General features: G+C 37.6%; 1 protein-coding gene across 2 annotated transcripts in view; it reads left to right on the top strand.

Annotated features, from left to right (window-relative positions):
- The window catches only part of DYNC2H1 (dynein cytoplasmic 2 heavy chain 1), a 164,747-nt gene that overhangs the window by 119,750 nt on the left and 20,891 nt on the right, over positions 1–24,106 (top strand). For both annotated transcript variants that reach the window (XM_057399766.1, XM_057399765.1), the window contains 3 exons: positions 4,159–4,275; positions 11,197–11,406; positions 15,036–15,125. In XM_057399766.1, coding sequence (XP_057255749.1) covers positions 4,159–4,275; positions 11,197–11,406; positions 15,036–15,125 — 417 coding nt within the window. The remainder of the gene's footprint in view (positions 1–4,158; positions 4,276–11,196; positions 11,407–15,035; positions 15,126–24,106) is intronic.

Here is a 24,106-nt window from a genome sequence, read left to right as displayed (position 1 = left end):
GCATCTGTGCTCGTCACTTCTAGTCTCTCTTTGTGTCATAGGAGTATTGTGTTTAAGGTATGATTAATCTCATCCTATATAACTATCTGAAATTGATTATAAATTGACCTGATGATAACATAGTACAGTGAGAGGAGCGGAATTCTTCTTGAGTTTTGGAGTTAGGTCTCCAGTAAATTAAAATGGTCATTCTAATCCCCACAACATAGACCCATCTATCTATCCTTACCTATGTGAGGTACTTAGTTTTCCTATGTACTCAATAGGAGGGTCTCCTAAATTACAAATTGGCCCACTTAAGATCTGTCTATTGATTATGTTATGCTACCATCATACCTGTTAAACTTGAGAGAAGAAATGAAATACACTGGAAAGAGCTAAAGAATTTCCATGAACAGTTGGTAAAGATCATACTATGTTACAGTACTCTAGAACACTGACTGTTAAAGCTTGATTTCTTTTGATTCTGCACTTTTAAGTGCTTAACTTTTGATAATCACATCACAATATTTTTGAGCTATTTTGATAAAATATACAAAGCAGAAACAGATACAGTTACACTGAAGAAGATTGAAATTATGGATAGATAGTGTATTTCCGATTTAAATTATATTGTCAAAGTCTATAATTAGATAATTAGAAATAGACAACTAACCCTATACAGTAGAGTTAGAAAATAATTACTTGATCTTGCAGTCACTACTTCTCAAATTCATTTCAGCTATATGAAGATAACGACACTTAAAAAAGAAAACAATACTTAATATTTTCAATCGACCATATTCAAAAAGCAATCATATTACCTTTTTTCAGTTTTATAGTATAAATATGCAAGTTTATGTGAAGTACTGCATACTGAATTACCAGTTAAAGTATATTTTATATAAATGTTTTATTTCTTTGCAAATGATAGCAGCCAACTATTCAAAAACAAATTATAAGAGCCAGAACTATAGCTAAAAGAATTATATCTGGAAGGTAGAAATGTGTGTTTATTATCTGTATTGCTTGTCAGAATATTTGCATGTGTGCAGAGTGAAAAGGAGGAAGAACAGCAGGAATGATAAAGATACTGTAATCAAAACATTGATTAGAGAAAATAGTTTTTTGCTAAATTAAACAAGAGTCTTTTCTGTTATACACAATAGCTGGAGCACACAAAGAATTATTAAAGTTATGAGAATAAGAGAATGAAATGGTATTTTCCTTAACAGAAGCTATGCTGAGCGGTGCCTTCTATTTTCTTTTCCTCCCTTTAGCTACCAGAATATTTGTAGAAGACCTTGTAGGCTTTTGCATCTGTTGCTCTTTTGAAACCCAGCTGAGATTTGGCTTTCCTCACTCCATCCTAACTTAACTGAGCAATGTCTTTATAGCCCCGCTAGATAGTCCATCCTTGCTCCCATCTTCTGTGGATTAGCTTTGTACACTTGAGATCACTATATTCCTCCTCATCCATCTTGATCTTCTGCCATCCTTTTCTTTTGTTTGCTTCTCATGCTTGCTTCCTGCTCATCAGAAAGGACTGTTCTTGTGCTTTGAGAAATTTGTTCTTGAAGACTGACAACTGTCCTGACCCTCTTTGCCCTCCGGTGCAGTTGCCCACCATGTCCTGCCAAGGTCTCTGACTAAGATAAAAATCTATTCTCCTGGGTACCAGGGTTGTGATTCTACTACTTGCCTTACTCTCTTCTCTCAGAATTTTAAACTGCACAATCTCATGATTGATGCAGCCAAGGTTGCCCTCAACCTTCACATCTTCTTCATTGTTTATTAACAACAGATTCAGTATAGCATCTCCCCTGGTTGAATAATTGCTTGCCTTTAAAAAGAAATTGTCTTCAAGAAATTCTAGAAATCTGCATTGCTTGTACCTTCTCATATTTCCCTCACAGCAGATTGATTCTGTGTTTGGTGAAGTATGACGTAAGTATGAAGGCCTGTGTTTGTTAGGCTCCTTCAGGCTGTCAAAATATTTCATCTACTTTATTGATCAGGAGTCTGTAGCACACACCTATTAGAGCACCACCAGTGTGCCAGTCTCTGTTTGCAGGCTCTCAGCTGGCTTGTAACCTGTTCCTGGGCAAAGCTCCATTCGCTCCAACAACTCCTTTGTCTTGACTGCAACTTCTCCTTGACTTCCGTTCTGGCAGTTTACTTCAGACTAGACAAGGATAAAAGCTTGAGGAATTGTGGCTGGAAAGCTGTCTGATGGAAAAGGACCTGGGGGTATTGGTCAACAGCTGAATGAATGTGAGCCAGCTTGTGCCCAGGTGCCCAAGGAGGCCAATGGTATTCTGGCTTGTACCAGAAGTGTACCCAGCAGGACTAGGGCAGTGATTGTCCCCCTGTACTTTGCACTGGTGAGGCCACAGCTTGAATCCTATGTTCAGTTCTGGGTCCCTCACTCCAAGAAGGACATAGAGGTGCTGAAATGTGTCCAAAGAAGGGAACAAAGCTGGTGAAGGGTGTGGAGAACAAGTCTGATGAGGAATGGCTTAGGGAACTGGGGTTGTTTTGCCTGGAGAAAAGGAGACATAGAGGAACTCTCTACAACTCTCTACAACTACCTGAAAGGAGGTTTTAGTGAGGTGGGAGTCAGTCTCTTCTCTCAGGAACTAAATAGCAATAGGATAAGAGAAAACAGCTGCTGGATGTGTCAGGAGAGGTTTAGATTGGATATTAGGAAAAAAATTGTCACCAAAAGAGTTGTGAAGCATTGGAAGAGGCTGCCCAGGGAAGTGGTTGAGTTCCCACCCCTGGACGGATTTACAAGACGTATAGGTGTGGCTCTAAGGGATATGGTTTAGTGGTGGACTTGGCAGGGTTAGGTTAAGGGTTGGATTTGATGATCTTAAAGGCCTTTTCCAACCTAAACGATTCTATGATTCTATGTTACGCATAGAGATTTTATTTTTATTATATATATTTATAGATCATAGAATGGTTAGAGTTGGAAAAGACCATAAGATCGTCGAGTTATATTTTAGTTTATGTTTTTAAGACACTTAATATGAATATGAAATATAAATTATAGTAAATGTTATAGATGTTCAGATTGTTCAGTTCACTATCGTTTTGTAGTGCTTCATAGCGCCTGTCAAAGCTGAGTAAGAAGGTGCTGTTCCCTTGAGCGAAAGAAAATGAAAAGCAAAAGAAAGCAATACATCATTGCACATCTTTCAAGAACAGAAAATAAGTCAAAACCTAGCAGAAGCAACTTGACTTTCTGCCTCATTCTGTCTAAAAATTAAATAGACCAGTCCATCTGAATGATTAATACAGTTTGTATTATCAATTTTAATTCTTTAAAGTCAAGACAGTAGAATTTGTAAGTTACTCTGTAACATGTCTTGAAAATTATGCACTGTGAAAAATAACTAAGATATAGCTAAATCACCTAAAATTATGTGGTTATAAGTGCAGCTTAAGGGACAGACTGCAATATCACTGAAGAATTTTAATTTCAGTATTCTTTCTTTCTAAATATATACTTGTGTTTGATGAGTTTATGTGTTATTAGGGTTGCTAAAAGTACAAGGCAGCTGGACCTAATGAACTGGAAGCACCCCTTCTTTCTGAAAATGTTGCAGTTATTCTTTTAATTGCTTGCCTTCTCTCTTTAATAAATATGCATTTAAATAATTTGAGGTAGCATGAATATCTGAGTAAGAGATCTGTGGAAGATCAGAATGGATTGATTGTAATTGTCTTGCAGTTTTGATGCCTGATAGGTATTATATGCATTTAGTAACATTTTCTGTGGGTTTTGTTTCTCTTTTTTACTTACCAGTGGAGCCTAGTTAAAGGAATAGCTTAAGTTTTGTTTATAGATTTTGTGAAAAAGAGGCTTTTTAATTAATTATACACCTCATTAATTTTTAAATTATTGCTGAACAAAGGCAATTACTGTGGTAAGAAGAATATAGGTGTTTTTTTGTTTGTGGCTCAATATGCACAAAGTATGGCCCAAGTATGTTCTATATTTAGATATTTAATATTTTTTATGTTCTTAATAGATCATGATTAGTAATTAAGTATGCAGAAAAATATAGTCCATAGATAAATCAGAGGGTGTTTGCTATTGTATTGCATTTTTCTACTAAAAGAAGTTTGTTTATCCTCCTTCAAGATTGCATTTGTATTCTCATCACTCAGGTCATTTCACAGCTTCGGATCCTGAGCAGGTCAGTAACTGCTGGCTGCAAATTTGACAGAGAAATATGGTCTACTGAACTTTCTCCTGTTCTCAATCTATGGAAGAAACTTAATCAGGTAGGAAAGTAGCTAATTTGAAAAGACAACTTTTTTTTTTTTTTTTTTCCCTGTAACTACATTAAAAGTAAGGTCTAAGGAATTATCTTGGATATTGAAACATAAGAAGCAAAAAAGTAAGGTAAATGCATTTGAGGTGGGAAGTACAATGCAGGTGCACATTGCCATGTCATGTCCAATTTTTTTTCATTTACCAGTATCCTCAAGTCCTTCTCTGTGGGGAGTGAAGGTGATAACATTTGCATGAAATACAGTTTGCTCTGAGGCCTTGGTGCTTTGACAAGCCTTGGGGTGATGAGTTGGGCTGTATAAGGCCAGAGGATGTGGGGGTTGTGAGAGGGTCTGCAACACTGTGATTGGACTATTTACCTGGAGGGTTTTACAGAGGCCAGTGAGATTGAATGTTTTATGTATGTGCAGCTTGGGAAAGTACCGAACAAGGGGATAAAAAGGGCTGGGTGGTAATAAACGAGGATTTGAGTCTCTGCATCGACTTGAGTCTGTGTCGTGAAATGCCACACTTCTCCACAGGGCCAATCTCAATCGTTCATCCGCCAGTCTTTACTGATACTGGGGTTTGCTCTGACCCAGGTGCAGGACCTTGCATTTGGCCTTGTTGAACTTCATGATGTTGTTTATTGTTACCATTTATCTGTTGGTTACAGATAGTTGTAAAATAGATATCAGATAGGATAGATTCTGACAATACTTTCCATTATATGTACAAGAAGCAAATACATGTCTTCTCCCCGTCAAATTTACTTATCACTAAGACTAGTTGGAAATAATGGTCTAACATCTCTTTCAAACTACTGAAACTCAAGACGTGTCCAGTATATGTCTGAACAGAATCTAGCTACTCTATTTATAAATTCAAAGCTGTTTTTAAAATCGGCTACTTTTTATTCCAAAGGCAAAAAACGCTTAAAAGCTTGTTAATATGTAGACAGAGATTAAGTATGTTTTAGAACTTTTTATTCCAGTGTTGAGTATGTAGATCAAGGATTAATTCAAAAAGGATTATTTTACAAATACCTTGAAGATACTTATTGTACATGTAAATGTTGATGATTTTGAAGCATAGCAAAATTTACCACTTGACATAGGTTTGTCCTGTAGAATTTATACTTGAGTAATTGATCATGATCTTTAATTGTGAACATAATTTTATCTGTACACTCTCAATACCGTATGCTGATCACTTTTGTATTCTGTAATCTAGTGCCAAATTTAGATAAAATAATGGACAGCATTTGACTGGGTGTTTCTGTGGACTCAGAACTGTAGAAGGAGGATGCAGCTCTACAGATCTCAAGCTGCAGGGGATGGCTGGTGCCTCTTCCTGAGGCTGGGGCAGTAGGAAATGGTCTTCAGCCTGCAGGAGAAGTATGCTTGGTGAGGATCTGTGTCATCAAATTAAGGAGCTGTTGGAGGAGTTCAGTGGACTTTGCAGCATCACAAATAGATTATCTGAATCTTTTCTGAAACACTGCGGTTTGAAGAGCCAAGCCCTCAACTTTGCTGTAGGTTGTGCCAGCAGAATTGCCCTTTATGTGAGAAGCCAGTAGGAATGCACGGAACTCAACCTAGAGATGTACAACGTGCCAATTGAGTTTGTAAATTAGGATTGAAAGTCAGCATTATAGTGTTGGGCCCTTCTGCCCATCTGCTATGGCCCCTTCTTTCTGTGGTTAGAAAGAAGTAGATGAGACCTTTCTCGTTTGGAAGAAACCATACATTTTCAGAGCCTGGTCTTTGTGAGGGAACTTCCTGGCAACTTATCCACCCTGGTATCTGCTGGAAGAATGGCATAGCAGGGCACAAGCAGTCCAGGAGGTTTCTGTAGCTCATTATGACAAATTCACAACTCAGGTAATGGAGGATCCGGTAAGGGAAGGCACTCTGCAGGACTCATACTTACCAAGAAGGAAGAACTTGCTGAGGATGTGAAGGATGGGGGCAACCTTGGTTGAAGTGACCATAAGGTGGTGGACCTCAGGAACATGAGAGGAGGGAAACAAGCAAAAAAGCTTGCTTCCCAGAAAGTGGCTGGACATCACCTGCTGATAGGAAGTAGAAAGTAAATCTGCTTTGGTTTTGCTTCCTCATGCAGTCTTCCGTTGTTTTTTGGGTGTTTGGTGGGGTTTTTCCTTTGGTGTCTTCTTGTTTTTCGTTAAACGGCCTTTATTTTGACCAGTAGGATTTTTCATCTTACTTTCTCTCCCTGTCCTGCTGAGGAGGGGAGTGATAGAGTGGCTTGGTGAGTGCCTGGCATCCAGTTAAACTACCCTATGGCTATACCCTATGGCTGGGTATAGCTGGCTAGAATTAACTTTACAGGCTGTAATTTATTCAGATATTCTGAAATTCCTGAGATGGGGAGTTTATTATTCTTTGTCTATCCATAACAATATATAGAATCATGGAAACTACCCCCCTTTCATCCACAGTTCATTAGTCCAGCCAAAATGCAGGCTCTGGAATCTTTCATTGAATTTTAGTTTAATCAAATAGATACTTAAAATCTGCTTTAAATCAGTGTGCTCCTATGTTGAAAGTTACAGAAGCAAACTTCCTCTTTTTATTTAGCTGTTCAGGGCTAATACAGATTGTCTTGACATTTTCATCTATATTAGCTTAATTTGAAAACATGTATTTTAATCCTTGCCTTTTGAAAATACCCTTGTACTGAATACTATCCTAAAACTGCTTCTACAGTGTCTTTCAGCATGATTTAATAATGGCTTAACTGTAATCATATTAATGACACTCTTATGAACCTGCTGTTGATCAGTATGTTTTCATGAAAGAATTTACTGAAAAATAATTAATAACTCATCAAACAAATGTTACACAAATTTAAAAAAAAAAAATCTTCATTAATGTGGAAGGAGAGCCTAGAACATCCTGTTGGCCAGGGCTGGGACATCAGAGTAGTTCAGTGAGCCTCTGTCCTCGTGACCGTTCTCTTCCCACATAGCCTTCTCCCATGACAATGTATGTAGATAAGGATCTATATAAACACTTCATTGTCACATGACTGGATCAGTTGGAAGTCACAGTCCATCAGGACTCAGGCATTGGCCATAGTTACATAGCTTTCAAAGAAGCACAAAAAATATCAGGATGCAGTGGAGCTGCTTAAGTGTTTTATCATGTCCAAATGGCTGTCTGTCTTGAGTAGAGAGAGACAGGAACCAGTGCCATATTTTTGTTGTCAGGTGGATGCATTTTCTGCCTTGTTTCAGGAAAGCCCTCTAGTACCTCTCTGAAAGTTAGAAAGCCCACCCATAAAAAAAAATTTGGAAGCAGCTGCTTCAAAATGATTTTTGCTGAGTATATGATCATAAACTGTCATGATGTCTTCTGCATTATTTTTTGTTGTGTTTGTAAATTTAAGGCTAACTATTTTCATGAAGTTGCATAGTGCTGCAAGACAAATGCAGAAGTAATTTGAAAATTAATGGGCTGTTGCTCTTTTATCTAAAACATTAGGAACCTCAGCTTCAACAAAAGAATTTTTTTCAGCAGTGAAAGATTTATGTAATAAACAGTGAGAGGCTAATATCTGAAAAAAATAGGCAGAGAGACTTGAAGGAAGAGGAAGAATAGTTACATCACAAGGCTAGAAGGAAGTGTCTAAAATGCACCATAACCACCAAAACTGAATTTGGAATCAAATGTATAAATAGTGGATGTATATGAGTTTTATTTTTATTACATTTTTTACATGTCTGAGAGTGCAATTTGCAGAACATATTGGAGTTTGAAAAAGCTTGAGTTTAGGAAGATAGCAAAGAAGAGCTCTGGAGCAGCTTAGATGAGACTATGTGAAGTATTATCTTGTAGAATCATAGAATCATAGAATAGTTAGGGTGGGAAAGGACCTTAAGATCATCTAGTTCCAACCCCCCTTGCCATGGGCAGGGACACCTCACACTAAACCATGCCACCCAAGGCTTCATCCAACCTGGCCTTGAACACTGCCAGGGATGGAGCATTCACAACCTCCCTGGGCAACCCATTCCAGTGCCTCACCACCCTAACAGGAAAGAACTTCTTCCTTATATCCAATCTAAACTTCCCCTGTTTAAACCCGTTACACCTTGTCCTGTCACTACAGTCCCTAATGAAGAGTCCCTCCCCAGCATCCCTATAGGCCCCCTTCAGATACTGGAACGCTGCTATGAGGTTTCCATGCAGCCTTCTCTTCTCCACGCTGAACAGCCCCAACTTCCTCAGCCTGTCTTCATACAGGAGGTGCTCCAGTCCCCTGATCATCCTTGTGGCCCTCCTCTGGACTTGTTCCAACAGTTCCATGTCCTTTTTATGTTGAGGACACTAGAACTGCACACAATACTGGAGGTGAGGTCTCACAAGAGCAGAGTAGAGGGGCAGGATCCCCTCCTTTGACCTGCTGGTCACGCTCCTTTTGATGCAGCCCAGGATACGGTTGGCTTTCTGGGCTGAGTGCACACTGCTGCCTCGTGTTCATTTTCTCATCAACCAACACCCTCAAGTCCTTCGCCATAGGACTGCTCTGAATCTCTTCTTTGCCCAGCCTGTAGCTGTGCCTGGGGTTCCTCCGACCCAGGTGTAGGACCTTGCACTTGGCATAGTTAAACTTCATGACGTTGGCATCAGCCCACCTCACAAGCGTGTCAAGGTCCCTCTGGATGGCATTCCTTCCCTCCAGTGTATCAACCGAACCACACAGCTTGGTGTCATCGGCAAACTTGCTGAGGGCGCACTCAATCCCACTGTCCATGTCAGCGACAAAGATGTTAAACAAGACCGGTCCCAACACCGATCCCTGAGAGACACCACTCATTACTGGTCTCCAGCTGGACATTGAGCCATTGACCACAACTCTTTGCGTGCGGCCATCCAGCCAGTTCTTTATCCACGGAGTGGTCCATCCATCAAATTGATGTCTCTTCAATTTAGAGACAAGGATGTCATGTGGGACAGTGTCGAACGCTTTACACAAGTCCAGGTAGATGACATCAACTGCTCTACCCCTGTCCATCAGTTCTGTAGCCCCATCATAGAAGGCCACCAAATCGGTCAGATGTGTTTGTACTCAGGTAGTAACAAAACTGAAAGAGGGAAAATTATCAAAGTCTCAAAATATACCTAATTTAATATTGGTAGCATAACGTAGTATTTAATGTTAAAGATTAGAACCTATCTTCAATTTCTTATGATTAGGAAAAGCGCTTAGTACTTCAACAGTTCTTCATCTTAATTCCAAAGCAGGTCATGAGAATATTTTTAAAGCTGATGTGAATTATATACATAATGGATTTTAAGGAAATATAGTAGAACGTTAAATGTATAAGCTGATATTGGTAGTCATGTTTAATTTTCCTATAAAACTGACAGATGGGTTGTTTTAAAAAAATCTCAGGAGAAAGCATTAAGAAAGGTGATGGAATGAATATGCAAGTCATAGGAGACTTATGTAAAAGATGAGGAACTTAGAGGCCTTTACTTTCAGTAAGTCAGTTGTCAGTTGTGAATCAAGATAGCATATGTGAAAGATTGAACAAAACCTGCAAGTTGTGATGTCCTTGTTCTTCCTTATTTGTGCAATTAAACACTCCAGTAAGAAATTATCAACTAGCTTCTGCTAGCTGTACAGTTTATATAGGTTCAAAAAACTATGGTCTCAGAAACATTGAAGTGAAACTGGTACTGTGATTTCAGGATGTATGCAAAGACAAAATGCAAAACAAAACATTTCTAAATACTGTATGTTTCTTACACTTTGAAAAGTAAATAACTTTGTTGTATACCATTTTAATGATGTGGAAGGGAAGACCTTATCATTCATTTTTCTGTCAGTCATAAACCAAAATATTTGTATTACTCTTTCACTTAGCTTTTCTCCTATTTTTGCTTTGTAGTTAAGTGCAGTGTGAGTTTGAAATGAAAAACAGGTGAAAGTTCTGACAAACTTAAAGTACCTGGGAATGATTATTGAGGCAGATATCTTGCATGTTCTGGAAAGCAAGATGCCATGTGACAATTCAGAAGTTTATTTAATCTAAAAAAAAACAAAACACAACTACTTGTTATTTTAAGAAGAGCTGCTTCAGAGAAAGTAAAATCTATTTTTACTTTAACTAAATTACTAGAAATTGAAGTAGCAAAACACTTTTTTCTGCAAAGGCTAGGGTTTTCTTTTTACTTTTGTACCTTGTAGAATTTTCCAGCAAATGCTTAAATTCCATAACAGGAATTCAGGGCAGCATCTTGTCACATGTCAGGTTGGCAGTTTCAGAACACATGCTTAAAATATACTTATGTAATAAGCTGCATAGGAATTAAGATTTGCAAAATGATACCATCTCTTGAAGTTATTGAATAAATTTGGATTTTCAGTGGCTGTAATGGAACGGAAGTAAGTAATAAAAATGTCTGTGCGAAAGCAGCAGTACTTCTCAGAGTCTGAGCTACTCAGGATTTACACATAAAATTTTATTTATGGTTTATGTTTTATTTTTTATTTATTTGTATTTAATTTGCTTCCAGGTCAAACTAGTCTTATCAAAGCAAGAGCTGTATCTGGCAGCATGGTTTATAGTAACCAGTGCAATTTTGTATGCAACTGCTTTTTATTGACATGTTAACACAAATACTAAAAGCAATGATTCAGCTAAATGATGATTTTTCAGAAATTCCAGTACTTTTGAAGTAATAGGTAGACAGAGCTGTCTAAGAAGAGTGGTGCCTTTATTTACCATCTCAGGGACAGTCTGAAAGTATCATTAATCCAGTGTCAGAAAAGGGGGGATATCTGCATTACTTCAAGGCTAACAAGGTCATATGAAGTATTGCGAATTAAACAAATAATACATTTTATAACATAATAGTTTGCCTGAGTTTATTAACTGGGCATCATGTGTTCTTCTTTAGAATTCTAACCTGATTCATCAGAAAGTGTCTCCTCCTGTGGAACAGCAAGGATCTCCAATCTTGTCATTCATTACTCTGGAACAGTTCAATGCCATTCGTCTTGTGCAAAGTGTCCATCAATCACTTGCTTCTTTAAGTAGAGTCATCAGAGGTACCTCCTTACTGAGTTCTGAAGTACAAAGACTAGCAACTGCTCTGCTAAATCAGAAGGTAAGTCATTTTGTCATGAGTTTACATTACAAGCAATAAAGAGACCCAAGGGAACTGAACAAAATTCTGATATGCATTTTCATGTCATCAATTTTTCTAAGTTCTTTTATTGATAGACTCTAAAATTGAATTCTTACATTGATAGTGACTCTAAAACAGAACTATGTTTTTTTTCTGGAATGAAACCTGAGAAAAATCTTGCTTCAAGGACTTGCAGAAGCTTCTGTGTATATTATACTTTTATCAAGCTTTCTCTGAAAGACAAATCTGATAAGATTAGAAGTGGTGGAATACTATTTCCATTTCAAATACCAAATCATGCTAGATAAATCAAGCATATTAGCCAATAGAGTTTTTTAAAATCTAAGTTTTACTGCAGTTGTAATCACAACTTGCTCTCTGCATTTACTCAGTATGGATTATTGCCCTATCACGCCAGACAAGCTGTGCCTACCATACCATCCTATTATCTCACCCTGTATTCTTGATATATGAGAAAAGCAACTGAAATTTGTACATGTACTTTCTCCATGTTTTCTGGGCATGTAAATAAACTGGTACAATTAGTGACTGCAAAACATGATCTGTCTTTAATAACTAGATGATTGGATTCTAAAGATAGTCGAACACTGATGTGAAATGCTGTATTTTTATTTCACCTGCAGCAACTGATAAATTGTGTTGATGCTAATGCATTGATTTTGAGATTTGCCCTTAATGAATGGTAATTCCTATTAACATCTTGTTTATCTTCATGCGAGGAACAAGTACTGTTAAAAAAGATTGTTATACATTTATTGATCGATCAAATTTCTAATTAAAACAATAATTAAAAGCTTTATGTTTTCAGATTCACAAGACAGCATTTGTTAGCAAAATTGTAGTACAACTGGAATAAATTAACATTTTCATGTTAGCAACCTCATTGCCTTTTTAAGCATATTTTGACGGCGTGGTAGAAATCGGTGCAAAGTGTATGTCATAGTGAATGCATATGATACATATAATGGCCTTTTTTAGTATTTATAGTTATATTTCTTGTTACTGAGTAAGAGAGTATGGCTTGCTTATGTATTTAAGCTGCACTCAAACTGGGAACAACAGGAGCTGTGAAGCTGATCACTGTCACTAAACTGCACTTAAAGATTATATTCATTTTTAGCTCTTACAAATATCAGTGCTTCCTGATGTATCGAACAAAGTGTTTCTGGCATTTCAGCTGCTTACTTACCCACTTACCTTGACAGAGGTCCTTTTATTGGATTGTGACCATAAAGCAATCTTTGTAGCAGCCTTCCAGAGAAGCTAATGCCACTTTCTTGGCATGGCAGCTAAACCTCATGGCAGCTACACCTCATTATATTTATCATCTTAAAGTGATTTGTTTCATGTATTTTCTATACACTGTTCTTGTATAGTTTAGTGTGGTCATGTGCTATGTAACAAAGGACTGTTTTTAAAAACTTGAATTTTAAAGCATCAAGATCATAGCTGTTTTAAGATTATAGCACCTGAAGAAGCTGTTAGTTCCCCAATAGAAACATGAAGCTCAATAAATACATGACTTGTAATGGTTTCAGTGGTGTGCCTTATTTGTGCAAAATTGATACGTTAGTATACCCTGAAATGTGCTTCCATACTAACAATTATCTAAGCTATTACTTTAAATTTAATTTAGTGATATATTAGCAATATTAGGTGAATGCCTTCTACATGATAGATTGGTGAGCTGCCTGTAAATCCATACCTAGCAAAAGAGGTTGTACTTTGAGTTTAAAATAAAAAAAAATAAAAATTAAAAAAAAATCATGATTATGAAAAAAAATAACCCCCATACATTTAACTGTGCTTTGTTAATTGTCTTGCGTGTTTTCTAGTTTATTCAACTTGTTTATCAATGACCTGGATGAGGGGCTAGAGCTCATAGCAAATTTGCTGATGATACAAAGCTGGGGGAGAGGCTGATACACCTGCAGGCTGTGCTGCCAGCACAAGGACCTTTATAGGCTGGAGAACTGGACAGAGAAACCTAATGAGGTTCAACAGTGGCAACTACAAGGTGCTGCACCTATGAAGGAGGAACCGCCAGTACCAGTACATGTTGAGGGCTGACTTACTAGAGAGCAGTTCAGCAGAGAAGGACCTGGGAGTTTTGGTGGATATCGAGTTGACTGTGAGCTGGCAGTGCACCCTTGCAGCCCGGAGGGCCAATAGTATCCTGGGGTGCATCAGGAGGAGTGTGTCCAGCAGGCTGAGGGAGATCCTCCCCCTCTACTCCACCATGGTGAGGCCACATCTAGAGCACTGCATCCAGTTCTGGACTCCTCAGTACAAGAAAGGCAAAGAGCTACTGAGAGGGTCCAGTGGAGGCCACAATGATGATCAGGAGTCTGAAGCATCTTTCTTACAAGGAGAGATTGAGGGAGCTGGGCCTGCTTAGCCTAAAGAAAAGACTACGAGGGGATCTCATTAATGCATATGAATATCTCAGAGGCAGGTTCTAGGAGGATGTTTCCAGACTTTTCAGTGGTGCCCAGTGACAGGATGAGGAGCAATGGCTATAAACTAAGCCACAAGAAATTTCACCTCAACATGGGGAAGAATTTCTTTATGTTGAGGGTGGCAGAGCACTGAGTAGGCTGCCGAAGGAGGTTGTAGAGTCTCCCTCTCTGGAGACATTCAAAACCCACCTGGACATGTTCCTGTGTAACCTGCTCTAGGTGTCTTGGACTAGATGGTCCCCAGAGGTCCCTTCCAACCCTAACAATTCTGTGATTCTGTGGTTATTAATTAGTGTTCCCAGATCCAGATATTTTCTTTGTTTTATCTATAAAAGGTACACATTTAATATTTACTTTGAAAGATACTTTTTCTGACAAACTTCTGTGATCATATTTAGACAGTCTGTTCAGTACATATGCTTTTAGATTGTAAACCCCCTTGAAAATACAGCTGTAAATGTTACGCAGTATAAAATGTTTATTCTGTTCAGTATCTTCAGTATTGTGTGGTATCCCACAGATAATGATTTATATCAATTCTCTTTCACATAAATAGGTTAATCTTGCAGAGTCAATTTCAGTATGGAGTAGGTAGTTATGTTTTTATCCTTATTTTATAAGGAGGGAATCTAACAGAGGACCTTTACAGCTTTTCTTTTTGAAGTCAGTGAGAAATTTGTACTGAAGGTCTTGCAGGATTCTATTCTCAGGTGTTCTACAAACACTTTAACATGATGAGAGAATAATCATGTGGAAGAGTCACTTCACTACAGAGCAAAACAGCTACATGTTCAAGTCTGAGAAGTCAGCAGGAAAGGAGTGAGAACCTGTGGTTGCAGGTGAACGATGGATCATGGCTTTCCAAGAAAGACTCAGCTTAGGCCTTTTCTGAGTGTTTGTGGTTACTGGATAGCAGAAGTTCTTGTAAGTTATCCATCTATGTGCCACATAAATAATTAGTGGGAATACGACCTTCCTATTAGTGGTTGTTTGCTTTGAACAATATACTACTCATACAGCTTTTTCCTTTGTAGATATATTTAATCTCCAGGTTATAGAATTTTGTTCAAAATGCTAGCTTAAAATGTAATGATGATGGTTTTTTCATGAAATATATTTGTATTTCAGTGTCCCATCACATGGCAAAGCAAGTGGGAAGGTCCAGAAGATCCTTTACAATATCTTAGAAGTCTTGTAGCCCGAGCACTTGCTATACAGGTAATTTTAAAGAGTCATTTTACCTCACTACACAGATGTTCAGCGACACGGTATAGTATGTGAATTGCACTACAGCAAGCCTTTAGAAACTCAAATCCCAGGGATTTTTGGATGTGTGAAAAAGCATATAAAAATTTAAGGATAGATGAGAAATGTGAAGACAGCAGACTGAGCAATTTGAAGTCAGTAAATTTAAATACAGTAATGTTGTTTGTTGCTTCACAATAGATTTACATCTTAGATTTTAATCATTTATCTGATGAACTGTGGTGAAAAAAGAAATATTTACTGAGATGAATCTTTACATCAAAGTCAAGACATAATCTTTAATTTGGTAGAGAGTTATGTATAAAAAGAAAAAGTGAAGCAATTCTAATAGAGCTAATGTGGAAATTCATAGAAGATTAGTCTTTGAGGCAAATAAAGAAAACATCTGCATTCTCCAGGTTTACAAGTGGCTATAGTAGAAGGTTCAGGGCCCAACAGCTTTGTCAATCTACAGTCTGACAGTAAAAAATATAAATTTTAGTTAAGGTAAATTTGTCTGTATTTTGACAGAAGAGGTATTTTTAAGCTAATAGGCAGACAAATAAAAAGGTCATTTATCTAAATTAATTAGTATTTAAAGGAACAGATTTCATTATGTTGGATATATAGAGAGGAAGCTCTGAGAATCTTCCAGAGAAGAAGGTTCCTTTAGGAGGGACAGATCTTCGATTACCTCCAGGCAGTAAATAGAAAGCTGCTGGTTTTGACCTTGATTAACACAGTCTTATCCAGTGGGTTATGAAGAAGATTTCTGTGGACATTAGTGTTGACTGTCAGATTCAGAAGGAATATTTGAGGGACACATGATTTCTAATCATTACTTTTTCAAAAACTATCAGATGGATGTTTCCGAAGTATTAATAAAATTCTTGTTATGCAAACCATTTCTTCTGGCTAATGTTTAACTTTTCTTTATCCTTTCCTTCACAAAAAGGCTCAAGTTATAAAGTGTAAATGTGTATAGCAATAAGTGATAACGCAAATTCAGATGTTATTTTGTCATATAGCTAGAGTTGAACTCAGTCCCTTTTGTCTTTTGCCTGACTATTGTAGTCATCATTATTAAAAAAGCATCATTTGTGGTTAAGTTGGCAGTGTTGGTACCCTGCAGTTTACACCTTCTGCCTTTACTTGGTTCTGACCAAACTGCACACAATTTTCCTTACTACACAACCTTTTTTTGAAGTAGAAGCCTGAGATTAGAGTTCAAGCATCTGTGTGGAGTGCACCTCCCATGGAAAGTAGCGATAATGTGTCAGAGTGTAACAGGATGAAATTAGTTTTACCAGTAATAGATGATTTTCAACCAAGCATATTCAAAAAGGTCTTATTTCCATATATTACTACAGTGAAGTATTGACAAATGTGCAGCATTATATTACTGTGATAGTAATCTTCCTTTCTCATTGTTCAAACTCCTGACAAAATTGTACACTTGGATTGCTTATTTTAATGAAAGTTATTATGAAGAAATCATTTACCATTTTAAACATTTATTTACTTTAAGAGAGGGACAGATTATTAAGGCAGAGCTTTACAGTAGACATTTACGTGTATCCATAAACAATAAATTGTGTTAATTTTTGTTAGTGACAACAGAAAGTAGTGACAAATGACCAGGTACTGGTTCTTACATATTTTTTATGTTTTTTTTAATGTCAGATATGTCATGAAGTTTTATTTGAAGCACTTCTTACTAATAGCATTATCAGTCTGTTTTGCTTCTCACGCTTCTAGTCAGATCACATCTGAAAAAAAAATCTGGGTTTATTTTTGCATGTATTTTACTGAAAAATGTTGATCATTTCTAATTATGCATTTCAGCTGAATCATCCTTTTCCTTAAATGTGATTCCAATTCATATTTGTTTATATTATACCAAGATCTTGATTAGCCTTGATCATTTTTGAATTAACATTCCTTTTTTGTGACTTTTCATTATTGATTTTAAAAATGTAATTTCTTATTAATTATGTCTAGATTTAGTATTCAGAAATTCAATAAAGTCTTCAATTAAGATTTTCTCATACCTCTGAAAATTATGTTTAGATTTATATTTCAATAAAAGCCATAATTTGGATGGGTTTAGTTTTATATGACCATCTGCATCATCATAGGTATTTGATAGTTATTCATACCTCCCTCTGTTTCATTCACTACAAGATCTTGACATCTGCCTTCACCTTTTGAGACAGGTTGGATTTAGATATTTTTCAAGAGGAAAATAGGAGATATTGAAGTCATACTGAAAGATTGCATCTACTAAGGATGCAGTAGGTCTCTCCTTAGGTTATTAGTTAAAGGCTGCCTTCATCAGGGTTTTGGGAGGAACCCAAAATGTAGGCCAGATGGTAGAGTAATTATAGCAGAATTTTTAGAAGTGTAAAGATGTTCTGGGAGCATTACACAACAACAGACAGAAAAACAACAGGTGCTGCATTTCTCAGGTCTGAATTCAGTCAGTAAATGCAAAATAAAAAAAAGGAAATCTGCCTACTTAAAGTGTGAACAAGTCATTATATGCAAAATGCAATAGACCCATGTTTTGCAGTGTATTATGTTGTGCTGATAGAGCTGATGGAAATACGTGATTTCTCCCCAGGTGTCTTAATATTTGGATGTTAGCTTTTTCTTGCAATTGAAATAAAATTTCTCTTTATTGCATATTCTTCCAAGATGTTCTGAATACTTTCAATTAGCAATGCTGACATTCAACTTTACAGTATTGTGTTTCAGCTTGTCTGTCTACAGTGATTTATTTGCTATCAACATTGAGATTTGAAGCTTATGAATCATCATAGTTCTTTGTGTTGGTTGTAATTCTTGGTCCCTTATACTCAGTTTCCTTATGGTGGGATCTTAAATGCAATCTGTGGCTTCCCTCTCTTGTGCTACATGGTTATAGCTCAGCAATAACATATGTCAGTGTATAATGGAATTTGTCCATCTCAGTGTGTAGATAAGTGTGTTCTCATGTCCATGGATACCAACAAGAGATAAAGAGAGAAAAGACCCAGAATACACTATTAAGAGGCAAAACAGCAGCCCAGGCAAATGTCAGCTGAGTATCAACATCGGAAAATCTTTCAGGTCAATAAATTGGAACTTTCTGTTCAAGAAGAGCTAAATAAAGAGCCTAATTGCACTTCTTCCACAAAACCACCTCTTATTCCAACAATACCTTACATTTTAAATGAAAATATTATTTCACTCTTCTGAACTGAGCTGCTTCTAAGTCATGTATAAAACCAGTTCTTCCTTTGGAAAGCTGTTTGGTCAACTGCTGAAAGGCCTGCAGTGTACACTGAAAAAGGAGGACTGTTCAGCTCAGCCTCATAAATACTACTCAGAGTTCTAATCAAGGAAATGTTTATGAATACTGAATTTTTTTATTTTTCTAAATTATGAAAGTTTTTGTGTGTTTATCAAGAGACTTGTATATATCTCTTTGGGATGCTGCTATCACAGGAATCACAGGATAGTTAAGTTTGGAAGGGACCTCAAAGGTCAGACGGCTTCAATCCCTCCCTCCTCCTTCCCCTCCACCCCCAGGTTATCTCTTGTTCCCTCTGAGGGAAACCTAGGGTTTTAACATTTAATTTCAATACCAGTTTGACCCCATCGTGTGAGATGTTTTACTAATGTTTTACTGTTTGAGGTAGAATGACTTTGTTTCTGTTTTGGAACCCTTACTATTTCTCTGTTTCAACAATTATATCCCCAGAAAGTTAGATTGGTCACCCGAAGTATATAAAGTTTGAACTCTTGGAAGTTGCCTGCTGAAGCTACTACAAAACCTTCTGGGGATAGGAGACCTAGTAGTATTCCTTCACACCCAAGGCACCTAGGCAAAGAGGCTCAGTTTTCATTCACTGTTAACATGCAGAAAGTCTGCTCTTCTAAAGCCAAGGAAGTAAATTCTGCTGAATTTTCAGAGTTAAAGAACTCTGAGGACCAGCCTATAAATCAGTCTTCATCAGTAGATAATATGCACATAAAATCTGAGAAGTACAGGGTGAGCTTGAATCCCAAACTAGGCATGCACACAGGCTCTGCACAGACACAGCTAAACACACCCATGTTAGCATAGAATGACAGTACCTTTACAAGCAGCAGCATAAACACACAACATGAATAGCCCTATCCTATTTCTGTGATTCCTTGCTCAGGGAAAATATCGTTCACACTTACTGCTGACTTTTGTTCTCTCTAGTGTCTTGCTTCAAGTCCCTCAGTCTGCAGCATGCAGCTCTCAAACCTCTCATCCTTGTCAGGGTCTGATTGGAGAAAAACCCTAGTGCCGGACCCTGTTTCAGTTTGTGACCCCAAGAGTGAAATTAAGACAAAAACAAGGTCAGGTACCGTACTTGGAGAGTTTATTACAAATTACAAAAAGACAGTTATTGTAAAAAAGGGAAAATATTGTAATAAAGGGGGTAGTGATAGGACAGATTGAAAAAAAGGGAGAAAATGAAACAAGAATTCGGGGTGGAGAGAGAGAGAGAGAGAGATAGTCACCACCGTGTGTGGTGTCCCAGGGGTCCGTTGTCATCGGTGGTGGTGGTGGGAGTTCTTCAGGGTTCATAGTCTCGTAGTGTCAGAGCAGAGGGTCTCCCAAGAGTTCATCAGTGGTGGGTGTCCTTGTGGAGGCATCCTTCTGGAGTCCCTTTGAAGGCACCCATTTTGGTGTTTTGTTACTCCCCCTTTTATATTCCTGTTCCTGGTGGACCAGATTTTCTGGTCTTGCAGCCAACTGCAGGGTGTTTGCACACACACAGGTGTCTGAAGCAATTCTTGAGATAATGGACAGTAATTCCTGACACCAGTCCTGGAGGTAATGGATGGAAGAGTGTCATCAGCTCTTTCTCATTCATCCCTCAGGCGATGGATGGTGGAGTCCCAGTTCAGCTCCCCACTCCCTTCCCCCAGGCAATGGATGGTGGAGTCCCAGTTCAGCTCCTCACTCCCTTCTCCCAGACAATAGATGGAAGAGTCTTATCTCAACTCCTCCCACCCATCTCTTAGACAATGGTTGGTGGAGTCCTGTTTCAATTCCTCACACCAGTTCTTGAGGCAATGGAAGGAAGAGTCTTAGCTTTTTTCCACTCATCCCTCAGGCAGTGGATGCTGGAGTCCCATCTCAGCTTATGCTACCAATCTTTGAGACAATGGACAGTGGAGTCTGATTTCAGATCCCTCTCTCACAATCCTCCTGCTGGCTAGTGCTGCCAGAAGTTTACTAGTGGATTCCCTTCTCCCAAATAGGGAACAAACACACACAAAAATGACTAAAAATAAAGCTACAGGGGACAGGACAGGCTCTGGTGATCAGGTGCAAGGTCGGCCAAAGTGTACTGTCCAGCCGCCTCCCTGTGTGCGGCATGTGTTATTATACTTCTGTCTGTTTTCCCATTCTTATTCATCCCCCATCCACCTTTGGCTCTTCCCCTAAATATCCTATAATAAATCTTGTACAATCCCAGAATTGTCATGTTCAGTCCCAAAATTCACCTACCTGTGCACTCCATAATAAGGCCTATACCTCTTTAAGTAATCCCATGCTCTGTGGGGGGCATTTCAGAGTTTTCTCTTATTATAGATTGCTGTAGTAGATTTTGCAGCATAGACAATAGCTTAACAGTTTGTCTTTTATGATCTTAGGAATAGCTGATTCAGATGCATTAGGTTGGCTGTGTTCCCTACATTGTCACTGTTTCTGTTATCAATCTCTCTCTATTTGAACAGCTCTTACCTAGGTATCTGTACAGTGCAGCATACTTAAGGTTTATTATTCTAGTATTAAATCACAAAAAAGAATAAAAATATTGTGGTTTAAATTTACCCATTCTGTTACTTTAATTCAAATTTCCACCTTATGATGAAGAATTAGCATTTTTCTGTTGCTTTTCTTGGCTTCTCCTCTTTATCTGTCATGAATATCAAAACAGAAATACAACTGCAGCCTAGCATTATCTGCTAAGAAAGTGAGCCTTAATTGGCTCCCACAGCTCTCATCACATTGCAACATGATTTAACTTTGTTCAGAATTTATCAGCCAGGATATATCTGTCATGACCTTTTTCACTGCAGAATGAATTGCTTTAAATGGTAATATTTTTTGACTCAATGAGCAAGGATTATCTCAAGTTTTGGGAAAACAGTTTGCTTTATGAATGGAAAAACAGTTTTTAGAAAGCAGCATTGGAAAACGGAAAGATACCTCTACTTGCATTTCACTTAGTTTCATTGTGAGTAGTTGAAGTTTAATCCCAATGAAGTTTAGATGTTCTGTTAAATTGAGGCATCCACAAATTATGACTTTTTCTATGAAATCAGGCTTAGATGTTTTGAAGCAGAATTCTGTTTCAACAGAATTCAGCTGCTGTTACTTAAAGTCTCAGAATTCTAAGCATGCTCAGTGAGAGTGGCTTTTCTTATTTGATTTTTAAACACTAGGTTGTAAGCAGAAGTTGGAGCAGCCTCCTTTATCATACCACTAACCTGTTGTGCAGCTGTCTGATTGTGCAATATTGATTGCAGAAGACAGTCACTTACAAAATGGTTTTTATAAGTGTTGCGTAAAAAAGAAGAAAACCCCAGGTCATTGCCTTGATGCACTTTCTGAGAAATTACCTTATTTTAAAGAAAATCTTATTTTAAACAATTTTTTCTAACCTAAGATTAAATTTAAAAGAACTAGATTTAGTATTCTCTATTTCTTTATGGATGCAAGTTAGTACTTATACACTCTATAATTTACAAGAAATTGTACCATGTATTATATAAGATGTAAAGCTGTAGCTGCTATATTTTATTTAATCTAATAAAATGATCACCATTCACTGATTTTTCTCCTTAAGCTACAAGATTGATGTTCACAATACAGGAAGAAAGTGTATGCATTTAAATGGTTAAAATTTAAAGTGTAGATTGCTCAGTTTCTAATAACTTCTTTTTCATTGTATCTCTTTCCTTTATCATGGACAAAGGTGCAAAAAAGAAGGCAGAGTAAAATGGATAGTCTTGTTGGACAAAAGGTCAAACAAAAAAAAGGTTAATTATAGTACAAGTAGAAAATGTTATTATCATTTACATATGAAAATGGGTTTCATTATGTTATCCTGTCAAAGACTTTTGTAATTTTAAAATCCAGATATTAATAAATGAGAAGGCTGCAACGCATGCTAATATGGCAATTTGCAGGTACATTCATTGATCTCCTTTGTTTTTTTCTAGACAACTCAGTTGCAGTAACTTGCACTTCTGATCACCATTATGTTGACACAAATATTGTGTCTACTAATAAGCAATCCATTCAAAAATCCTTATTGTTTAATTTATAATTGTGATTTCATTGTTACGCATGCATGCATAGAAATAAATTTCTTTGAGTACAATTTCTTGTAACTTATGGAGTAACTAAATATGATCTTGGTTCTGTTTTGGACTGTATGTGTTTTAGTAGGAACTTGCTTGGTGAAATAGTTTACAAAATATTTCATTGCTTGATTTGAGATTTTAATTGGTCAAGATCAATGATAACATATAACTATTCCTTAAATAGCATTTGCAGATATATATTAAAAAGAAAGTCTATTTTCTAATAGAAACACATTGCTATTCTATAACTGAGCATTATCCCTAATTACCAGTCTTTTTGGCATTTCTTTGGGGGATGACAGAAATGTAGCTGTCTGTTGACCGATCTTTCTCTCTTGGAAAAAGATTTCATATAGCTGAATTTGAAATGACAGAGTTTCATATTGTATTCCAGTGCAAATATATATATAAAAAAGTAAAGTTTCAGAGCTGTCATGTCAAATTTAGTTTGTGAAGGAAAAGTTTCATGAAAGTAATTCTTGACTAAATCCTTGTTTGTCTGTTATTGCAGAGTAGTTTTACTCTTGGGAATTCACATTCAAATAAAGCAAGCCATGCAGGATGCAAGTGCACTCAGCAACTCTGTTTTCATTACTATTTTAAAACAGGAGTAAACACAAAACCAGAGGGATTCTGGTTTGGGTCATGGGGTGGTTTTTGGTCTTCTTGGTATGGTCTTTGCCTGTAAATGTTCAGCAAGTTATATAATTCAGGAAAAACAAAACAAAATCTTGAGTCAAAGCAGAAAAGTTCTTGAGAGTGATAGGAAGCTTAGATCCAGAGAGGTGGTGAATGCACCATCCCTTTGAGACATTCAAGGCCAGGCTGGATGTGGTTCTGGGCAACCTGATCTAGATGAAGGTATCCCTGCTCATTTCAGGGGTGTTGGACTAGATGACCTTTAAAGGTCCCTTCCAGCCCAAACTATTCTATGATTCTATCCCCATTTTAGGCATGTAAGTGACACTTGAAGTCAGGGAGGTTAGATATAGAGTCATAGAATCATAGAATAGTTAGGGTTGGAAAGGACCTTAAGATCATCTAGTTCCAACCCCCCTGCCATGGGCAGGGACACCTCACACTAAACCAAGTTCACAACCTCCCTGGGCAACCCATTCCAGTGCCTCACCACCCTAACAGGAAAGAATTTCCTCCTTCTATCCAACCTAAACTTACCCTGTTTAAGTTTTAACCCATTACCCCTTGTCCTGTCACTACAGTCCCCAATGAAGAGTCCCTCTCCAGCATCCTTATAGGCCCCCTTCAGATACTGGAAGGCTGCTATGAGGTCTCCACGCAGCCTTCTCTTCTCCAGGCTGAGCAGCCTCAACTTTCTCAGCCTGTCTTCATACAGGAGGTGCTCCAGTCCCCTGATCATCCTCGTGGCCCTTCTGTGGACTTGTTCCAACAGTTCCATGCCCTTTTTGTGTTGAGGACACCAGAACTGCACACAATACTCCAGGTGAGGTCTCACAAGAGCAGAGTAAAGGGGCAGGATCACCTCCTTCGACCTGCTGGTCACGCTCCTTTTGATGCAGCCCAGGATACCGTTG

This window comes from Pezoporus wallicus, unplaced genomic scaffold (assembly GCF_028554395.1).
Source record: "Pezoporus wallicus isolate ANWC-B61680 ecotype Strahan unplaced genomic scaffold, APGP_CSIRO_Pwel_v1 scaffold_6446, whole genome shotgun sequence".
Lineage (NCBI taxonomy): Eukaryota > Metazoa > Chordata > Aves > Psittaciformes > Psittacidae > Pezoporus > Pezoporus wallicus.
The sequence above is the reverse complement of the archived record's forward strand: the minus strand, read 5'-3'. Positions and strand labels throughout refer to the sequence as shown.